At 43.4% G+C, this 20,613-nt stretch overlaps 2 protein-coding genes across 3 annotated transcripts in view; one reads left to right on the forward strand and one right to left on the reverse strand.

Annotated features, from left to right (window-relative positions):
* LOC135222649 (rho-associated protein kinase 1-like) overlaps nucleotides 1-20,613 on the forward strand; it is a 298,624-nt gene that overhangs the window by 77,693 nt on the left and 200,318 nt on the right. For both annotated transcript variants that reach the window (XM_064260790.1, XM_064260789.1), the window contains exon 2: nucleotides 17,834-17,911. In XM_064260790.1, coding sequence (XP_064116860.1) covers nucleotides 17,834-17,911 — 78 coding nt within the window. The remainder of the gene's footprint in view (nucleotides 1-17,833; nucleotides 17,912-20,613) is intronic.
* LOC135222647 (uncharacterized) overlaps nucleotides 1-20,613 on the reverse strand; it is a 205,852-nt gene that overhangs the window by 15,943 nt on the left and 169,296 nt on the right. The gene's annotated exons all lie outside the window — the stretch shown is intronic.

A 20,613-nucleotide genomic window follows, 5' to 3' on the forward strand; every position in this document is an offset into this window, starting at 1 on the left:
TTATGTGTCATACAGACCAATCAAAGCAATACACTAATACTTATAGCATATATTATATACATATTGTGCAATCTTATATACTAATTCGGTAACGGGATCGACAACAAACGTTTCGCCCGGTCCAGAAAACAAAGTATGGTGGGGAGTGTGAGCGAGTCATGCAGGTAGAAGGGTCATGCAGAGGGAGATAGTTAAGGAATAGTCTATTCAAAGGTTTCTAAGGAGAACCGTCAGTTTGTTCTTCAGGAACCACCACAGTACCAGCTGCCACTGCTGAAAATTTTAGGGCCTGTAAATTTTTGAGATAGTGGAGCTTAAACACTGTTGGGGACTTCCAACCTGTGTACTTTTTAAGGTCTTCAAACTTCATATTTTGAAAATAATTAGTTGATGTGGCAACTGCCCGGATATCATGGACATGTGGAACTGAATCTGGGTTGGCTTGTTTAATAAAATAAAGAATCTGTTGCCTAATTCCTCTTAAAGTTATCGTGCCCCCTTTTTCTCTAATAAAAAGAGAGCCCATTGTTATTTGAGATGTTCTGGTCATAAAGGTTTTAAGTGTATGAACCGGACATAATGATCATCTTCTGGAAGAGGAATAATTTCCCAAGGAGTCCACCTATTTTGTGGATCCTCATTTTTTGCTAAAAATTGTCTATCTGGTGAATTAAAACTTTCCCAATGAAGGAATTCCACATGCCCTGGATTTCTAGAAAGTGCTGATAATTCAGATATTCTAGCGCCCGCCCAGGCTAGCGCTACTAAAAACAATGTTTTTATACATTCACTCGCTGGCAGATATATACTTAGCTATAGACTCCGTCGTCCCCGACAGAAATTCAAATTTCGCGGAACACGCTACAGGTAGGTCAGGTGATCTACCGCCACTGCTGCTGGGTGGCAGAACTAGGAAACCATCCCATTTTCTAAAACAGATTTGCTCTGTCGAGGTAGCCATAACATCGTTGTTGTTACCTCCTGACTTGGATTTCGTTTTTCATCGCCGTTGATCTTCTGGACTGTCTTTTTGGTGACGTATTTGGATCTGTGGTTTGGCATACGCTTTTGTGGAACGATTTTTGGATTTTGGCTTTGGATTTTTGCTCAAAAATGTCTGATTCTAGCTGCGAAGTTAGAAGATGTATGAATGAGGTTGTTTGGTTTGGAGGCTACCGAAAGTGTCGTTAGATCCTCACAAGGTATGCAAGAAGTGTAGGGGATATGAATGCACGAGAATAAACACGTGTGATGAATGTGTGAATATGAATGAGGAAGGATGGAAGAAACTAGATTCCTACTTAAGGAAACTAGAGAGAGATAGGGTTAGAAAGGCTGTCTCTAGAAAGTATGAGTAGATCACGCTCTAAACACGAGCCAGTTAGTATAACTAACCCCAAGTAATTGCTTCCTCACATGCAGTATCAACCTCTCCCGTAGCAGATGTTGCAAGTTTCTGCTACGGAGATTGCAAAATCTGAAGACCGCATTAAGAAGGATGGAGCTTGAAATGCAAGCTCTTAAAAGGTAAGAATGTGGAAAGTGACATAAGTGTCCCCAGTGTAGTGGAGGGTGCGTCTGATCGGCTCTGTCTCGCTCCCAGACCTAGACCTCTTCCAAGCTCCCAGGCCCAGAGGAGAAGGAATGTCGACAGTCGTACGGAGGTTACGGAGAATCCCCACGGTCAGGCGTCCCCCTCGGCAGAATCTGTAGCGTCCCAGACTGCCAAGGATCGCCATTGGAAAGGCATCCTGAAAGAGTGCTTTTCGTCATCCGATTCGTCACCTCGAAGAAGTGGATGGACTTCCGACGAATTGTCGCGTCCGATCAAGAGGAGTTGGAAAGCTCCGACGTTGGACTCGAGCCCGGAACGTTTTCCGGACGATTCTCCCTACGAGAGGAAAAGAGCCAAAAGGACAATATCTCGATCTCCTACACCTTCCAGAGCGCATTCTCCTATTCATGACAAAGAGAAGGAAGAAACAGCGACGACATCCTACGTAAAAATGCAGGAGCAGATTTCCTCTTTCTTTAGTAGGAGTATTGAGAAAAGACCTCCCGAGGAAAAAGGACGATTTTCTTCCGGTTAAGAGATCTCGTCCGAAGGGCGTTCCGGACTCCAGACTTATCTCCTCTACTCCTCGTACGAGTACAGAGAGGAATAAAGAAAGAAGGATGAAAACTCATAGAATTGAGACGCAACATACGGACAATGACGAAGAGTGTCCGAGTCGGACAGAACCACCCAGGCGCTCGGCGCCATTTAATTGGACTACTCGGTTTTTTTTACTTTTGGGGGAAAAAGGTTGTGTCCTAACGCGGACGGCGCCAACCAGACACCATTCACCAGAAGCGGACACCCGGACAGGCAGATATGTCCTATGGCGACAACTATGTTCAAGCGATGCCTGCCTACCGCGACAGCCGTGGCAAGGCGGGACAGCCTGGATAGGAAAAAAACGTCGTGCAGGCAACTCCGTCCGGGCGCCAGAGCCAGAAGCGGACAAGACGGACAGGCAGAAGTGTTGTACTGGAATGACACCAGCCAAGCGCCAAGTTCCATATGTGGACAGCTCGGACAGACGACACAGTCCGAGACGGACAGATACGTCCAAGCGCATTGAAAGATTTTCTTCAAAAGAACAATATGAGAAATCAACCAGGAAGCGTCTCTTTATGATTTGGACCAGGAACGGATTTTCTCTGGACAGAGACGAAAGACGTCGCACAGGCAGCCGTCGTCCTGTTCACGATATGTCCGTTTCTGGTGAAAATCTGCCGCAAGCACAGCTGTCTCCTGAGAAGAATGCAGAATGTCGCACAGGCCGGCCGTCATTCTTGTCAAGAGGGCTTAGATGATTATCGGGTTTTTTCTCAGGATCGGCATTCTCCCGACAGGGACACAAGATGTCGCACAGGCGGGCCGTCGACCTTGTCGGAAGCAGTTGATCCTGCGAAGAGTCCTTCACCTTGCGAGAAGAGACGTTCTCCTCGGCTAATAATGATTCTCCGGTGGAACTTGCATTAGAAGATGTCTCTGACACCGAAGATCAAAAAGCGGCGGACTATCAGACTACAAAGCGTTGGCTGCGCTTTTACTCCAAGAATTTGGAGATTCATTGAGTCCTGCCGCTCCTCCTCCTCCTCGGTCGCTGTTCACGAGCGCGAAAACCGCAAAGTCGTCTCCTTCTTGAAGATGCGGCCGACAATTTCCATGTGAAGAAGGCTTGCAGTCTTTTGGAAATTGGCTTAACTCCAAGAAGGACGGGAAAGACTGTCTTTACTGCCCTCCCTCCAGACTTTCTGGGAGGAGGGGTATCTGGTATGAGACAGGCGAAGCAATGGGACTCGCCCTCCCAGCGACTGCAGAGGCAGATTTCTCAACGCTGGTGGACGCGTCAAGGAGACGCTCTCTTTCTTCAGCCAAGACAACTTGGGGAATGTCTGAAATGGACCATCTCCTCAAGGGATTGTTCCATGTCTTGGAAGTTTTCAACTTTCTGGGACTGGTCCCTTGGGGTGATGGCCAAGAGGACACAAGACAATGAACAACTGAGCCCCCCCGATATCCTTAATAGTATTTTGACTTGTATGGATAAAGCAGTGCAAGACGGATCGTGAGAAGTGGCCTCCCTTTTCGGGGCGGGAATACTTAAGAAGAGAACTGTATTCAGTTCTTTTCTTTGATTGAAAGCTGTCTCTCCGGCACAGAGGTCGTCCCTTCTGTACGCTCCTCTGTCTAACCAGCTTTTCCTTCTCAGTTAGTGAAAGATATTTCTCACTCACTTACCGAGAAGGCGACACAGGACCTTCTGGTTCAATCAACCAAAAGGCCGAAGACAGCTGCCTTCCTGCACGAAGGGGGAGACAACGGGTCCCGAAGCCGCCCTTTCGAGGGAGTTCATCTTCGAGATCCTCCTTAAGAAGAGAGGAGCAGAAGAAGAGGTAGGGCTTCTGCTTTAGACCTACCAAGAAAAGCAAATGAACCTCAAGTCCTCCAAACACCAGTAGGCGCCAGACTACTGAATTTTGCAGAAGAATGGACGTCGAGAGGGGCGGACAACTGGTCCCTCTCAGTTTTTGTAAGGAGAGGATATCTCATCCCCTTCAGGGACAGACCTCCCTTGAAGTCTATTCCGAGAGAACTGTCAGCGAAGGTAACGCCGGACACCTGTCAAGAGGAAGATCCTTCTGCAATTAGTAGAACAAATGTTGGACAAGGAGGCCATAGAATTAGTACCGGATCACACTTCTCAGGGCTTTTACAATCGACTGTTCCTAGTTCCGAAAGCCTGGCGAGGGTGGAGACCTGGCTGTCCTGGATGTGAGCGCACTGAACCGATTCGTAGAGAAACAGAAGTTCTCTATGGAAACATCCAATCGGTGCTAGCGGCTCTGCGTCCAGGAGCTTGGATGGCCTCCTTGGATCTACAAAGACGCATACTTTTCACGTCCCACCTCTTCATCCGTCATCGAGGAAATATCTACGATTCATGATGCAGGAAGGGTCTTTCAATTCAGGGCCATGTGCTTCGGCCTGTCTACGGCTCCTCAAGTGTTCACCAACCTTATGAGGACGTAGCACGGTGGCTTCATCTGGAGGGGTGAACATATCCCTCTATCTGGACGACTGGCTAAGGGAATGGGCCAAGTCAAAACAACAATGTTTGGAGGACTTAGAAAACAACGTTGAACTGAATCTCGTTCGCTCACTCGGACTGCTCGTGAACCTCGAGAAGTCTCAGATGGTCCCCAGCCAAGACATTGTCTATCTGGGGATTCAGATGGATTCTCGGGGTTTTCGAGCATTTCCATCGCAAGACAGAATTGCTCGAGGCTTGGAGAAAATATCAAACTTCTTAGGGAAAGAACAAAGCTCAGCGAGGGAATGGTTAAGTTTTCTTTCTGGGCACCCTTTCGTCGCTGGAGCAGTTAGTTTCCCTAGGGAGGCTCAATCTGAGACCTCTGCAATTTTTACCTGCAAAGAATGTGGGACAGAAAGAAAGGGGATCTTTCGGATCAGTTTTCCCATTCTTCAAGAAATAAAATTAGACCTGAGGTGGTGGTTAACCCCGCTTCAGAAGAACGAAGGCATATCCCTTGCGATTCGGAACCCTCTCCTAGTGTTTGTTTTTTTCCGACGCCTCGGAAACGGGATGGGGAGCAACTCTAGGAAAGAAGGAAGTGTCAGGAACCTGACAGGAGAACAGGTGTCCTGGCATATAATGTAAAAGAACTTTATGGCAGTTCATCTAGCCTTGAAAATACTTCGAGTCGGAGGTCAGAGGCGTGGTAGTCAGGTAAATTCGGTTGGACAATACCACGGCTCTGGCTTACATCCGAAAACAGGGGGGGACTCACTCGCTTACACTATACAAGATAGCGAGACCATCTTGATATGGGCAGAGGAACGAGGCACTGTATTGCTGACGAGGTTTGTACAAGGGACAAAAAAATGTCAGAGCAGACAGACTCAGCAGGAAGAACCAGGTCCTTCCAACAGAGTGGACCCTACACTCCGAAGTCTGCCGAAAGCTTGGTCTCTCTGGGGGAAGCCTCAGATAGACCTGTTCGCACGTTTCTCTCCAGAAGGATAGAAAACTTTTGCTCCATTTGTAGAAAGATCCAAGAGCAATAGCGATAGATTGCTTTTCTCATGGACTGGTCGGGCATAGATGCCTACGCTTTTCCCCCGTTCAAGATTTTGGGGGAAGGTGTTGAAGAAAGTTCCGTTCCTCGGAGGCGACGAAACTGACTCTAATCGCCCCATATTGGCCCGCTCGAGATTGGTTCACAGAGGTACTGGAATGGACGGTGGACTTCCCCAGATCTCTTCCATGAGGACAGATCTGCTCAAACAACCCCCACTTCGAGAGATATCACGGAAAACATCCACGCTCTCTTCCCTGACTGCCTTTCGACTATCGAAAGACTTGTCAGAGCGAGAGGCTTTTCGCGAAAAGCTGCAAGCGCAATTGCCAGAGCCCGCAGGTCCTCTACTCTGCGGGTCTATCAATCGAAGTGGGAAGTCTTCCGTAGATGGTGTAGGTTCGAAGAAGCTGTCCTCCTTCCGATACCTCTGTGACCGAAAATTGCTGATTTCCTTAATCTTCCTTAGAGAGGAATCACGTTTAGGCTGTTTCTACCATAAAAGGTTATAGAAGTATGCTCTCGGCTGTATTTAGAAACAGGGGCCTTAATAGAAGACAATAAGGATCTCCATGATTTGATAAGATCCTTTGGTACTACAAAGTCTAAATCCTTTATCACTCCAAGTTGGAACCTAGATGTGGTCCTCCAGTTTCTCTCTTCAGATACTTTCGAACCACCTGATAAGGCATCCTTTAGGGACCTCTCGAGGAAGTGCATTTTTCCTCTTGACCCTCGCGACGGCCAAAGAGGGTCAGTGAGATACATGCATTAGACTCTCGGGAGGTTTTAGAGGAGATTCTGCTGTTGTCTCTTTCCAAACCTTTGTTTTCGGCCAAGAATGAGAATCCTTTCTAAGCCTTGGCCCAGAAGTTTTGAAATATTTCAAGGGCCTCTCTCCCCTTGTGGGTAGAGAAACAGAACGGTCTCTCGGTTCCGGTCAGAGCACTGAAGTTTTTATCTGAAGAGAAAGAGTCAACTTCAAGGTTGTAATCAGAGCCTATGGTGCGCTGTAAGGAACCCGAAGAGGCAAAATGTCGAAGAACGCATTAGCATTCTTCGTAGAAATGTGATAACGGGAGGCTCACATGAAATGCCAAGAGGAAACATTTAAGCTGCTTAGGGTTAGAGCACACGAAGTCCGTGCAATTGCAACTTCCCTAGCCTTTAATAGAAATAGTCAATGAAAGACATATTAGCAGCAACTATTGGAGATGCAACTCGGTATTTGCATCCCACTACTTAAAAGACGTCAGAGTGACTTATGAAAAGTGTTTTTCTCTTGGACCTTATGTATACAGCAGATACCGTGCTGGACAGGGAGGCTGGTACTGATCCTTAAATAATATTGTTTTTTTTTTTTTTAAACTAAAAGATTGTTTGGTTTTGAGTTGTTTATGGTCGTTTGAAAGGATGTTGGAGGGATAACTCCTTTCAATCGTAGTACTAACCCCGGTATTAGGATCAGGTGATCGGGATCGTGTTATGCTCCTTAATGATGCCATATGGCAAGGTGTTTTGTCATGTAAGTGGATAGGACCCCATTGACAAAGATCCTTTGGTTCTGTCGAGTAAGTGGATAAGACCCCATCGACAGACCATCAAGAATTCTTAGCATGAGGTCACTACCTCGCTGAGGCTCTTGAGGCGATGTAAGCTCCTAGGCAGTAGCCATGAAGTCTTTTGCCGACACAGGTAGGAACCAAGGTTTCTTATATTTTTGTTACCTACAACGTATGTTGTTCCCTGTCTATTCAGTAATTAGCTGTCTCTTACCCTCCGCCAAAGGTGCCAATCAGCTAAGTATATATCTGCCAGGGAAGTTGAATGTATAAAAATATATTGTCATGATACAATCAAGTTTTTATACATACTTACCTGGCAGATATATACTATTAAATGGCCCACCCAGCCTCCCTCAGGAGACAGGTGGAAGAGCAAATCTGTTTTAGAAAATGGGATGGTTCCTAGTTCTGCCACCCAGCAGCAGTGGCAGTAGATCACCTGACCTACCTGTAGCGTGTGCCGCGAAATTCGAATTTCTGTCGGGGACGACGGAGTCTATAGCTAAGTATATATCTGCCAGGTAAGTATGTATAAAACTTTATTGTATCATGACAATATCATTTTTCTTAATAGTGCTGAATAAGAACAATTATCATTGTCTAAATCTGATGCCAGTTTAAGGACATCGTTCAGGAACCATGATATTGATTGAGGACGGTTGACTGGTCTCAAAACGTGCACTTGCTTTTGGGGATAGATGAGGAAGTATGTGTGTTAAAGTTAATGCTGAAACCTATTTGAAAAATCTTTCTTAGGGCAGATTTAATTGTGGTAATAGTACTGGCAGCTAGGCCTTTCTCATGTAATGATCTAAAGAAGAAATGGTAAGATTAGTATCCATCTCTTGTACATTCTATAATTTAAAAAACATAGCTAGTTTCTTAATGGCGGAGTCATACTGGTCTAATTGTAGATGCTCTCTTATCCGATTCTACAAATAGAATGTTTAACGGATCTATATTCGCTTCCTTTTGTGCCGCAAACTTCATGAAGTCCATAAAGTTAGGGCATTCAGAAATTCTTGAGGAAGCTGACACAGTTTTGCATTTGTACTGTTTGTGTTAACTTTCGGGATGGAATCTTCTGAGGTTTGAGTTTCATCTCCATGATAAGTGGATACCAATTGCTCTTCGGCCAATTGGGTGCTACTAGTGCCAACTGGCCTCTGGAATAATCGTAGCTTGTGCAGTACCTTCAAGAGGAGGTTCACCTGGTGAAAGAGATAAATTCTTTCCCATTTGTTCCAATCTAGAGACAATTGCAATCGTTCGCGAAGGCATTGTTGTCTATATTGGGAGCTACATAGCAGGCTAGTTTGTGGTTGGACTCCGAGGCAAAGAGGTCTACCTAGAGGTCTGGAATCTGATTCATAATCCATTTGAATGAATTGTTGTCCAGTGACCATTCCGATTCCAATGGGGTCATTCTGGACAAAGAGTCTGCTATTACATTCCTTACTCCTGCCAGATGAGTTGCTGACAGATGCCAGTGGTTCTTTTCCGCTAATAGGAATATTGCTCATTCATTACATGATTTACTTTGTTTGATTTGGACCTCTTCTGTTTATGCAATGGACGACTGTAGAGCTGTCCGATACGATTTGAATGTGGATCTTCTTGGACAGTTGTAATTTTCTCAATGTCAGGAACACTGCCATCGCTTCCAAATACATTTTATGTGGAATTGACTGAATGTTTGTGACCATGTCCCTTGAACTTTCTTGAGGGTGAATATCCCCCCCTGACGCTCAGGGATGCATCTGTGTGGATGATCAGAGATGGGGAGGAAATTGTAGTGGGAACTGATTTGGATATGTTCCGTTGTTTCGTCCATGGAATAAATCTCTTTTTCAGAATATCTGGAATTCTTGAAACTTTGTCTCTGAATTTGAGATTTGCTCTTGATCTCCAAACCTGATTGATATCTTTTAATCTGGTTTTCAGTAGAACATCTGTCACTGATGCAAATTGAAGGGAGCCTAGGATTCTCTCCTGTTCCCTTCGAGATGACCGTCGTTTTCCGAGAAAGCGTTTTGTAGCTTTTACTATCTCTTTGACCTTTTTGGACGGTAGAGATAGCCTGTGTTCTTCAGTCCCACTGAATTCCTAACCATTGGAACTGGGATTGTGGAGTCAGTCTGGACTTTGCCATATTCACTGGAAGCCTAGAAACTTTAGAAATTTCAGTACTTTGGATGTTGACCTTCGACATCTGCTTTGTTGTTCGACCCAAATTAACCAATCGTCCAGGTAGGCTACTAAAAAAAAGTATTCCTTTCTTCCTCAATTCCTGAACTACTGTCTCCCCTAATTTCGTGAATACCCTGGGTGCTATATTGAGTCCAAAGGGCATTACCTTGAATGAGTAGGCTTTCTTGCCTAGCTTGAATCCTAGGTATGGAGAGAAGTTTCTGGCTATTGGAACGTGATAGTAAGCGTCTGTAAGATCTATAGAGGTGGTGACGGCCCCACGGGGAAGTAAGGTCCGTACCTGTGATATTGTCAGCATATGGAATAACTTGTCGCAGTGAATGTAGGAATTCAGCCGAGACAAGTCCAGGATTACTCGTCTTTGTTCGAGTCCTTCTTTGGGACACTGAAAACATCATGCTTGGAATCTTATGCTCTTCACCCTCTTTATGGCACGTTTCTGAAGAAGATCCTTTGTATATTCTAAGAGGTCCTCTGTTGGTTTTTGGAAGAAGTTGACTGGAGGGGGAGGGCCCTTCTCCCACTTCCAGCCTAGACCTTTTGATATTATACTGTGGGCCCATGGACTGAAGGTCCATCGACCCTTGAACAAGTACAGTCTCCCCCCTACCTGGGAGATTTCACTGGTTGGAAGCTGGTCTAGTTCCTCTACCTCCTCGGAATCCTCTACCCCTGACTCTGCCTCGCAGTCTGGAGCCTCCTCTGGCTCGACTACTCCCAGCATGTCTGCTATATGGGCGAAAGGCACCTCTCGTCTCATATGCAGGATTTATATGCTGGGAAGCCACAACTTGCGATGAAGTTCGAAGGTTGAGGTTCCGAGGTTGGCTGAACCAATACATACTGTTTTGTGGTGGTGTTACCTTTGAGGTGGACGGCACTGCCTGCATATATCCATGAGGACGGGCCGTCTGGTAAGGGTATACCTTCTCGCCTTCTTTTTAGGTGCTTGTTGATGAGGGGACACATCAAATTGGCACTTTACAGGAAGACCCCACCTCACTCTCAGACTTTGGTTAACCCTAGCTGCTTCGTGCAATATGGAATTTATCTCCTCTTTGGGGAAGAGGTTTCTCCCCAAATGGTGATGATAATAAGCTTGTTAGGTTCATGTTTGACCGTGACTCCAGCCAAAACATGTTTCCTACATGCCCTTCTTGCAACAGCGAAGTCTTTTAGATCTTGATTGAAAAGGTCTGTAAAACGAGTTTTCTTAGGACCTGAAAGACTGGTTTCGTCCTCATAGGTCGTGGCTAACAACTCCGCCGAGGTGACGGAGTTGATAGTCCTGGCTAACCTTGTCCGTGCCTCAAACTCTCCCTTGATCAAATGGTCGTGGAGTTTGGGCAATGTCGTTCGGAGAACAAGTCTGAAGCGCAATCCGGCTCCTATTTACCAGCAGTAAACGTTGCCGGAGCGTTTATCCAAATGTCCGTTCCTGTGGGGAAAGCAAAGATGTAGGCTCTGCTTCCCATCAGTGCCGGAAATTGGTTTGTCCTTGTAGATGGCTTGCAATGTCAACTCTGCCACCTTAGTTTGTACATGGTGACGGAAGGCCATCCGGGGATAACGAACATCGTATACTTCCCTTATGCGGTGTCATTTTGTATTAACACAATTTAGTTCTGTTAGAGAACAGACCAGGCAGCTTGCTTGGGCCTGTTTTCTGGGGAAAGATCACCGTCTCCTTTGGTACTTTGTCTATTCTGACTAGCGCATGTTGTGCTAGTCTGACAAAGCCCGGGAACAGAAACTTCATACCGGCTGGGAATAGCTCGTAGTCCTCATGGTCTTGTCCACACCCTTCTATAGTCAATCTTCCTTCTACGAAGGGAGCATTTAAGGCCAACCTCCAAGGGTTTTCCTTTATCGAAGGGGGAAGCTTTGAAGCATCTGGAACCATCATTGATAGAGCTGGTGTTCCGGATCTAAAGAGGCCTGAGAGCATCTCCTCAATGGCTTGATTCTCTCCGTCAATGATGAGAGAGCCTGGCTTGAGATGTCCGGTGTTGATCCGAGGCGTGCATCTATCCTCTGATCTACTACTCCACTAATCCTAGCTAACAGCTGGTTAGTGAAGGATTCAGGGTCGAAGAACTGTTCCGCCGCCCCTGGGACTGACCCTGTACCTTCGGTAGGGGAAGGATTTGTGGCAGCAGGCTGAATGACAGATGAATGTCGACGGTTGTGACACCGAAAACGACTCATTCGCCGCTGGCGGAACAGACTTGCTCTTCTTTTTTAAAGTCTTCTCGACTTTAGGAATAACTGACGGTTTATTCCTTGTTCTTTAACGGGTGGTTCGTAAAACCCTTGAAGGATGGAGTAGAGAAAGGGAAGGAGAAGGACTAGGATGGGAACGAAATCGCCCCACTTACCTCCCCCACCTACCTGGTCCTCCGTGACCATCGGCTCGACGTTGATGTCGATCGCCGCCACATCGTCCATCAATTCCTGCTGCTCCTCTAAGGCGGTCGTTGTTTCCACTCAAATGGCTTCTATGAGGGGTTCGGTAATTTCCTGGGGCACCGCTGTTGTCATTGTGGCGCCCGAAAATATCATGGTACATAGGCCAGCATCCAGGATATAAGGCTGACCTTTCGGCACATTTTTGCCGAAACCCTCGACCCATTTCCGAAGGGACACCCTTGCGTCGTGCAGGATCGCCTTGTCCGCCTGTAATTTAACTTTCGTTTAGTGGCGGATTCGAATAATCACGATTTAATTACCAATATTCTTTATATAATCCCATGTCAGCTGATGATAATACATGTAAGATAAATTCAAAATTTGCTTACCTGTTCGTCAGTCAAAATTGACACAAGCTTGTAACAGACGGTACAAGCGTCTGGGTGCCAGACCACGTAGTTGTCCATAGGAATTGCGCAGTTCGCATGTGAACAGCAAACTACGTGGCCGTAAGGATTTCCCAACGACGCATGGCATCCCTCAGCCTGGCAACGGACCCCCTGTAATATGAAAAACTTCAGTGAGTTTTCTCCTTATGGTGGTTCGTTGCTAAATTATTGACGAAATATTTCGTAGCCGAAATATTTCTTCTTAGGGATGCAGACAGGCATTTCCTAGAAAAATTATGCATATTATTTCTATTGGCGAAGTATTTCATTGCTGAAAACTTCATCATAATCATAATAATGATATCAGTTATTTATAATTTGTTATAAACTAGTAATTTTGTTTATTACTGATTATATTTTGTTGAAGGATATTTCGTCGTCCGACTATTCCTGGTCGACTGAATAATATTTTATAAATAACTAGGTCGTAAACTCGTAAGTTTTATGGGGTTTGTCGGCGAAAATATTTCATTTCCGAAATATTTCCGTTGTCATACATGCCTTAATTTTTCCAGAAAATGTATTCTTATTTAGATTTGTCGGGGAAATACCTTGTTGCCGAAGTATTCCGGTATCGACTTATTATTGATTGGGCTAGTCTAATAAAGCTTATATTTAATATTATGCTTATCTAGTTGTCGGGGAAATACTTCGTTGCCGAAGTATTCCATTATCGACTTATTACTAGTAGCTTACTACTAAGGAATAAGCTTATACATATACACTTCATTAAGTTGTCGGCGAAGTACTTCGTTGCCGAAGAAGTAATTCGGCGTACCGACCTATGTAATAAGGCTAATAAGTTTCAAGTATAATAGTATAGACTGAAAATTCCTTTTCAGAGGCATGTTTATGCCGAAACACCGAACTTCGCAGATGTCGGAGAAAAGACGTGGCGTACCACTGTTAATTGCCAAACAAAGATAGTAATTGTTTCAGTCCTGAATTCCGGCAATGCCGAACTTCGAGTACTATCTATTCTACCCTGCCTCCAATGACAGTGATTAGAAGTAGTCTCTGTTCGCTGAGGCTCCAGAGATCAATATAGGTAGAGATATTATCGAATAATATCTTTATTCAATCCCTGAGATTTAGAGGTTTGCAAGCAATAGTTTTTTATGTTGTTTGGCTCTACCCCCCCTGGATCTAAAGTAAGATCCACTTTCCCTTTTGAAGCTACATAGCCTAGAACTTTCGCTGACTGGGGCCGTGGCTCGTCGCGAATCGAAAGTGGTCCCAACCCGGTCAGGAGGTTATCCAGGTAGGCTATGCACACAATACTATTACTTTGGGTATCTAATACAACAATATTATCACAAAATGCATAGAAAATTCTCTTTAAATATCTAGTTACTAATTCTACGTAACCAACATTATCACTTTAATTCCCATTCGTAAATGGGCAATTTCCCTGATCGTATTAGTAACGTTATTTATAGACCTAACTTACAATACGAGTAAAATAGATTTAAAAGTTACTAGGCTTAATAATTTAAGCTAACTAGAGATAATGAAACCATGTATCCGTCAAGGTTCAAATATGGTTACCTCAATAAGAAACTAGCCTAGATCGAGAAAATGGCTCCCCAGCACCGAGACCATTGTTGTATCAATACCTAAGCCCTATTATTATGAAATGTAAGTAGTATCTGTTTTTTAACAGAAATAACACCTTTTGATCATCTTCTAAGCAAAGCTAAGCCTATATATATAATTTTTACATAGCCCGTGCGTAATTGTTGTTGCTATGCCGACGCACAAATGGCTGCCCAGTTGTCGGCGTTCCCCAATTCATATTTCGAGGAGCCTGGACTGGATAGCATAATTAAATATAACTTAAATATGTTCACAAAAAAAACCCAAATTGGGGGTACTCACTTCGAAGCAGCAGAAGATTGGGCACTCAATAAATGGTTATTTAATTGCGAACACAATCGAAAAAATGCACAGCAATAATTTCTGTCTTGAAGCGCACGGCTCTATAACAGGAATGCAAGATGGCGCTTCGGTAGTAGTAGTAGTAGTGGCGAGCGGGGACGAATAGTGGGATTTCCGTTGTGACGGCTCCCACCAAAAGAGAGGGATGAAAATTCGGGAATCTTCTAAATGGCAGAAGCCCTGTGGTTTGTGGTAACACAACGCCCCTATACTATACCGACACCCTTTGTGTGATCGCGCTGGGGGTAGTAACCTCAGCATAACTATGTTAGCTTTTTTGTTTTTTCTCTGGTAAAAAAAATATTAATATAGCTATTTATACTGGGAAAAAAGAATAACAGGGATTTTTCATAGGGCGACACAGGTTGACACCAGAAATATGATGAAGTCATAAACACATGGGCAGTATCAGTAATCAGATACAGCGCAGGATTAGTGGAGTGGACAAAGGCTGAACTCTGCAGCATAGTCCAGAAAACTAGGAAACAGATAATACCAAAACACTACACCCATGAGCAAATACGGACAGACTATACATAACTCGAAAGGAAGGAGGGAGAGGACTACTAAGCATAAAGGACTGCATCAACATCGAGAGCAGAGCATTGGGGCAATGTCTGAAAACCAGTGAAAACGATAGGCTCAGGAGTGCATGTGAAGAAGGACTGATAAAAGTAGATGAAGACCTAGAAATTGCATGGAGACAGGAGAATGATGAACAGAACGGAAGAATGGAAAACACAAACAAACCCTATGCATTGAACAAGTACGAGACAAACTAAAGAACTGGCCAGCAATGAAACATGGCAATGGCTACAGAGGGGAGCAGGGATGAACCGGGACTAAATTTCGGCTGTGTGTGTAAGCTGATGGAGGAAATGATAAATACTAGACTGATTTGGCACTTAGAAACTAAAGGATTAATATCACCATTCCAATTTGATTCAGGAAAAACCACTCCACCCTTGATCCGTTGCTGAGGCTGACCAACCAAATCCAGCAAGGATTTGCCAAACAATGGTCAGACCATCGGAGTATTTTTTTTTTTGACCTCAAAAAAAAGCATATGACTCCGCCTGGAGAATTGGCATCATGAAAAAATTGCACACGATGGGCATATGTTGGAAGGATGATCAGATTTATATATTCCTTTTTACGGACAGATTTTTTAAGGTAAAAGGTGGGAAACTTTCTCCCCAACCTTTTGTGCAGGAGGAAGGAGTTCCCAGGAAGCGTTTCAAGTGTAACACACTTTTCAGTGGCAATAAATAGTGTGGTTGAAAAAAAATCTTGCCCCTCCCTGTTAAATGCTCACTTTTGTTGAATGACCTTGCTATACTAAACACAGGATATGATTCATTGTTCAAGTTATGTAAAACATCTGCAAAGGTCTATTAAGCAATTACCAAGTGGGCTTGATGAGAGTGGTTTTTAAACAAAATTTTCCTCTTCCAAAAACAGTTGCAGTAAGATTACCAGATGCTGGCGTGTGAAGAAGTTGTTTTCCCCACACTTAGTTTAAAAAAGGATTCTATGATTCCTTATAAAAGTGAAGTAAAATTTCTTGGGGGATGATTTATTGACCACAAAAATTAACATGGGCCAGCCACATAAAATGCCCTAAAGATTAATGTGAAAAAAAATCTCAGAATATTTTAAAGGTTGTTTCTGGTTTTTAGTTGGGTTGATGATAAAAAAAATCCCTTTTGAGGCTATATGACTCACTGTGTACGCTCCAAGTTTTTTTTAGACTATGGCTGTCAGATCTATTCCTCATCATGTAAAACCAAGCTAAAGGAACTGGAATGTTTGTTACAGAACATGGGGGGTTGAGAATATGCTCAGGGGCGGGTTTTAGAACTTCTCCTGTTGAAAGCATATATGTCGAAACAGATTCATCTTCCCTTGATCTAAGAAGGCAAGAGCTAGGGTTGCGATACGTTGGCTAGAATGAAAAGTGCTCCCAAAAAATCCCTCCTTTCAAGTACTTAAGGGAAACAGACTCGCAGAATTTCTCTGGTAACAAGGAGCTTCTAAACCATTCCAATTCGACTGAATGAGGATGGTTAGGGATAACCCAATCTTAAATCCCAGAAAGTCCCTGGAAGTAAAAACATCCTGTAAATCCTTCAAATGGCTTATTCCTGAAGCATTAGTATGCAAGAAATCATTTAAGAAGAAGTATTGTACTTTAAGAGAGATTATGGGGAAAATTCTTAGAGCAAACGAACTTTACCCCATGCCAATTATGTGGAGATTTATACAGATGGATCAAAGTCAGATAGTGGGGTGTTTGGGTGTGCTGTTTATCTTTGGTTGATAACAGCATATACAGCTAAATTACCTGACTTGCATCATATTTACTGCCGAATTAATAGCCGCAGTCTCAGCAACTAGATTTTAGTTCTTCAAAGTAAAGTGACACTAATTTTGTCCAACCCCCTATAGTAAAACTCGGATTCTAAAAGCAACTTTAGAAGCTATAAAAAAATTTATAGCTTTCATCATTAATCCAAAACTTCAGGAGTTCTGTTTTTTGTTTTTTTTTTATATATTGTCCTGGCATAAGTCAGTCTCTTTCTGTTGGATCCTTCTCATGTGGGGATTCACGGAACGAGACTTGCAGACAGGGAAGGAACAAAAGCTGCTTAAACGCTTTGCCAGAAACAAACCTTCAGGAAAAGTTCCTCATACAGACCATAAAAGGTTGTATTAGGTCTTATGTATAAGTAAATGGCAAGAAAGGTGGACTTCTCCTCTTCTTGCCAATAACAGTAAGTATAGCAAGGAATTAGGAAAAAAAATATAACCAGCCGTGGGCCTTCGTCATTCCAGCTTGACAGACGAGCAGAGATTATTTTAACGAGGTTAAGGATTGGGCACACTTATTTAACCCATCAGTTTATTTTAGAAGGAAGCAAGCCCACCAGGTGTGTGCTTACTGTGACGAGATACTAACAGTGGAAGCCACATTCTGATGGTTTGCCCCAGATATTTTAACCAAAAGGAAAGATACTTCCAGGGTAAATCCCTCTCAAATATCTTGGGAGATGAAGCAGACATTTCTGCTCTCGTCTCCTTTTTTAAAGTGTGTAGAAATTTTTAATAATATTTAGATAATTTTTTATATATCATATACAGAGTATTAAAGACATTAAACTATTTTTAATATATATTACTCCATTCATTAAAATTCATATTTTTAATTTATTTATTAGTCACATCTAATTTTAAGAATAATTTCTTTCACTAATTCATTAGTTCATTTACCATAATTCAACTTATTTAACCTTCATTACGGCGCTGAATGGCCTTCTTGGCCCCAGTGCCTGGGCTATAGCCCTAAATATCATACATCCATCCACTGGAACCAGTGCAAGAAACATCAACTACCTTGCAGTAATAAGTGGTAGCTACAAGCAATAACCTAAGGGAGTGATAGAAAACGATCTGGCAAAGATCCTCTGGGACCATGGTATTAGAACAGATAGGGTGATACATGCAAATAGACCAGACGTGATGTTTTCTTTTAATAGTTAACTGGGTATCTGTGGGTAAAGTACCTTATATAATCTACATAAGTAATTTAACTGCTTTTTCACTAATTGACAGGAGGAAGTATCACTTGAGGAGGAGGTGAACTCAGAATGTCCAGCGTATCCTCGGTTGCAGATACTTAAACTGAAAGCGGTATGTATGTATATTGTTTGAGTTTACATAAGGATTTTTGTTTACCCTAAACTTGAAATATGCAACTTTTCACTAAATCACCTTTCATTATCTGCATGTGAGCAAACCATCTCATTGGTTCAGATTTCTAATGAGTTTGTAGACTGCCTGTATTTTTTTTTTTTGTCCAAAACTACATCAGCACAGTTCTAGTTTGTCTGTGCTAGAATTCTTAATAGTACGGTAGTCCCTAGTTATCGGCAGGAGTTATGTTCCGAGTGCTTGATGATAAGTGAAAATCGCCAATAACCGAAAATTGGCAATTTTTGCTGATGATAACTGGATTTTGGATGCTGATAACGGGTAATGGTGCCTCTGTTAGGTATGTATTGGCACCAGTACTTTATTATCAGTGCTGATAACTGGAAATCGGCACATTTTGGCACCGAAAATTGCTGATTTCACTGCCATAAAACCTGATCACCGATAACCTGGACCGCTGATGACCGGGGACTGCCTGCATGTTGTGAGGACACAGTAATGAAACTTTCAGACTCATTAACTGTGAAGTTAATCATTGCCCTACTTTGATATCTACAATAGAGTATGTAATACAGTAGTACCTCGAGATACGAAATATGACATTGTTATGATACAATAAAGTTTCATACATACTTACCTGGCAGATATATACATAGCTATAGACTCCGTCGTTCCCGACAGAAATTTCAAATTCGCGGCACTCGCTACAGGTAGGTCAGGTGAATCTACCGCCCTGCTCTGGGTGGCAGGACTAGGAACTATTCCCGTTTTCTAATCAGATTCTCTCTTCCACCTGTCCTCTGCGGGAGGCTGGGTGGGTCTTCAATTGTATATATCTGCCAGGTAAAGTTATGTATGAAACTTTATTTGTATCATAACAATGTCATTTTCATACATTCAACTTACCTGTCAGATATATACATAGCTGATTGACACCCTTTGGTGGAGGGCAAGAGACAGCTAACTAATGACTAGACAGGTAAACAACATATGTTGTAGGTATAAAATAAACCTTAGGTTCCTACTTCTTAGATGGAAGACTTCGTGGCTACTGCCCAGGAGTCTGCTTCATCTCAAGAGCCCCCTTAGCGAGATAGTGATCTGTGGCCAAGAGTTTTCTTGTGGATCTGTCGATGGGTGGTCTCTTCCACTTACTCGACAGACCTAACTGGCGTTTGTCAATGGGAGCACATCCGCTTATATGACAACACGCACTTATTTTAAGGAGCACACAACCAATCCCGATCACCCGATCCTAAACCCGTGTTAGTTCTAAGATTGCCTAGAGTTATCCCCAAAACTCTTAGCAAACAACCACAAACTCGAAACTCATACATACAAAAATAAAAAAATTTTTGTACCCCTCTAATAGTCAGATGTCACTCGATTTTCAAATGAAGCGAAGTGAAGGCCGCTTGTGCGACAAACTGACACTCCCATACACCGAAAACACGAGAACACATCCGACAAGAGGTTACGTAACACAATTTAAGGATTGGTGCTTTCTCCTTTACCCAGAACCGTCTGTGCTGACACAAACGGACCTAAAGAAAAACATTTATCATACGTAACTCGCACGTCTTTTAAATAATGGGATGCAAACACGGAGTTGCATCTCCAATAAGTTGCGTCCAAAATGTTCTTGAGTGACATATTTCTTTGGAACGCCACAGAGGTTGCGATTGCCCTAACTTCGTGGCTCTCACTCTTAAAAGAATTAAAAGAATCATCTGGACAATTCTTATGAGCTTCTGCAATAACCACTTCTAACAAAGAAGGCTAAGGCGTTCTTGGACATTGCTCTCTTGGGGTCTTTCACGAGCCACAAAGACCTTTTTGCAAACCCCAACTGCTTCTTCTGTCCAGATAAAATTTTAGAGCTCTAGCTGGGCAAAGGGATCTTTCTGCCTCTCTGCCCACCAAACTATAAAGTCCTTTCACTTCGAAGCTCCTGGGCCAGGGATTCGAAGGGTTTTTCATTTTTGGCAAGAAAAAGGGAGGGCTGAAATGCACAAATTGCAGAGTCTCCTTTGAAGCCAACTCTTGATTCAGGGCGTGCAACTCACTGACTCTTTTTGCGTTGCCAGAGCCATCAGAACAAACACTTTTCTAGTGATGTTACGAAACGAAGCAGTGTGAAGTGGTTCGAATTCCTCTGATGATAAAAATTTAAGAACCACCTCTAAGTTCCAGCTTGGAACCTTAGGTTCAAGTGATTTTGATGTTTCGAAGGAACGAATGAGGTCGTGCAAATCCTTATCATTCGTAGATCTAATCCCCTGTTTCTAAAGACTGCTGAAAGCATACTCCTGTACCCCTTAATGGTCGGTACCGAGAGATGCGACTTTTGTCTAAGAAACAGAAGGAAATCCGCAATTTCGGTCACAGAGGTACTGGAAGAGGACAGCTTCTTCGACCTGCACCAGTTTCTGAAAACTTCCCACTTCGATTGGTACACTCGCCTAGTAGATGATCTGCGGGCTCTAGCAATTGCGTTTGCTGCCTGGCGAGCCCTCTCGCTCTGACAAGTCTTTCAATAGTCGAAAGGCAGTCAGAGCAAGAGCGGGTAGGATTTTGATGGTACCTCTCGAAGTGGGGTTGTTTGAGCAGATCTATTCTGTTTGGAAAGAGATCTGGGGAAGTCCACCGTCCATTCCATCACCTCTGTGAACCAAATTTGA

The sequence above is a fragment of the Macrobrachium nipponense genome, chromosome 8 (assembly GCF_015104395.2).
Source record: "Macrobrachium nipponense isolate FS-2020 chromosome 8, ASM1510439v2, whole genome shotgun sequence".
NCBI lineage: Eukaryota > Metazoa > Arthropoda > Malacostraca > Decapoda > Palaemonidae > Macrobrachium > Macrobrachium nipponense.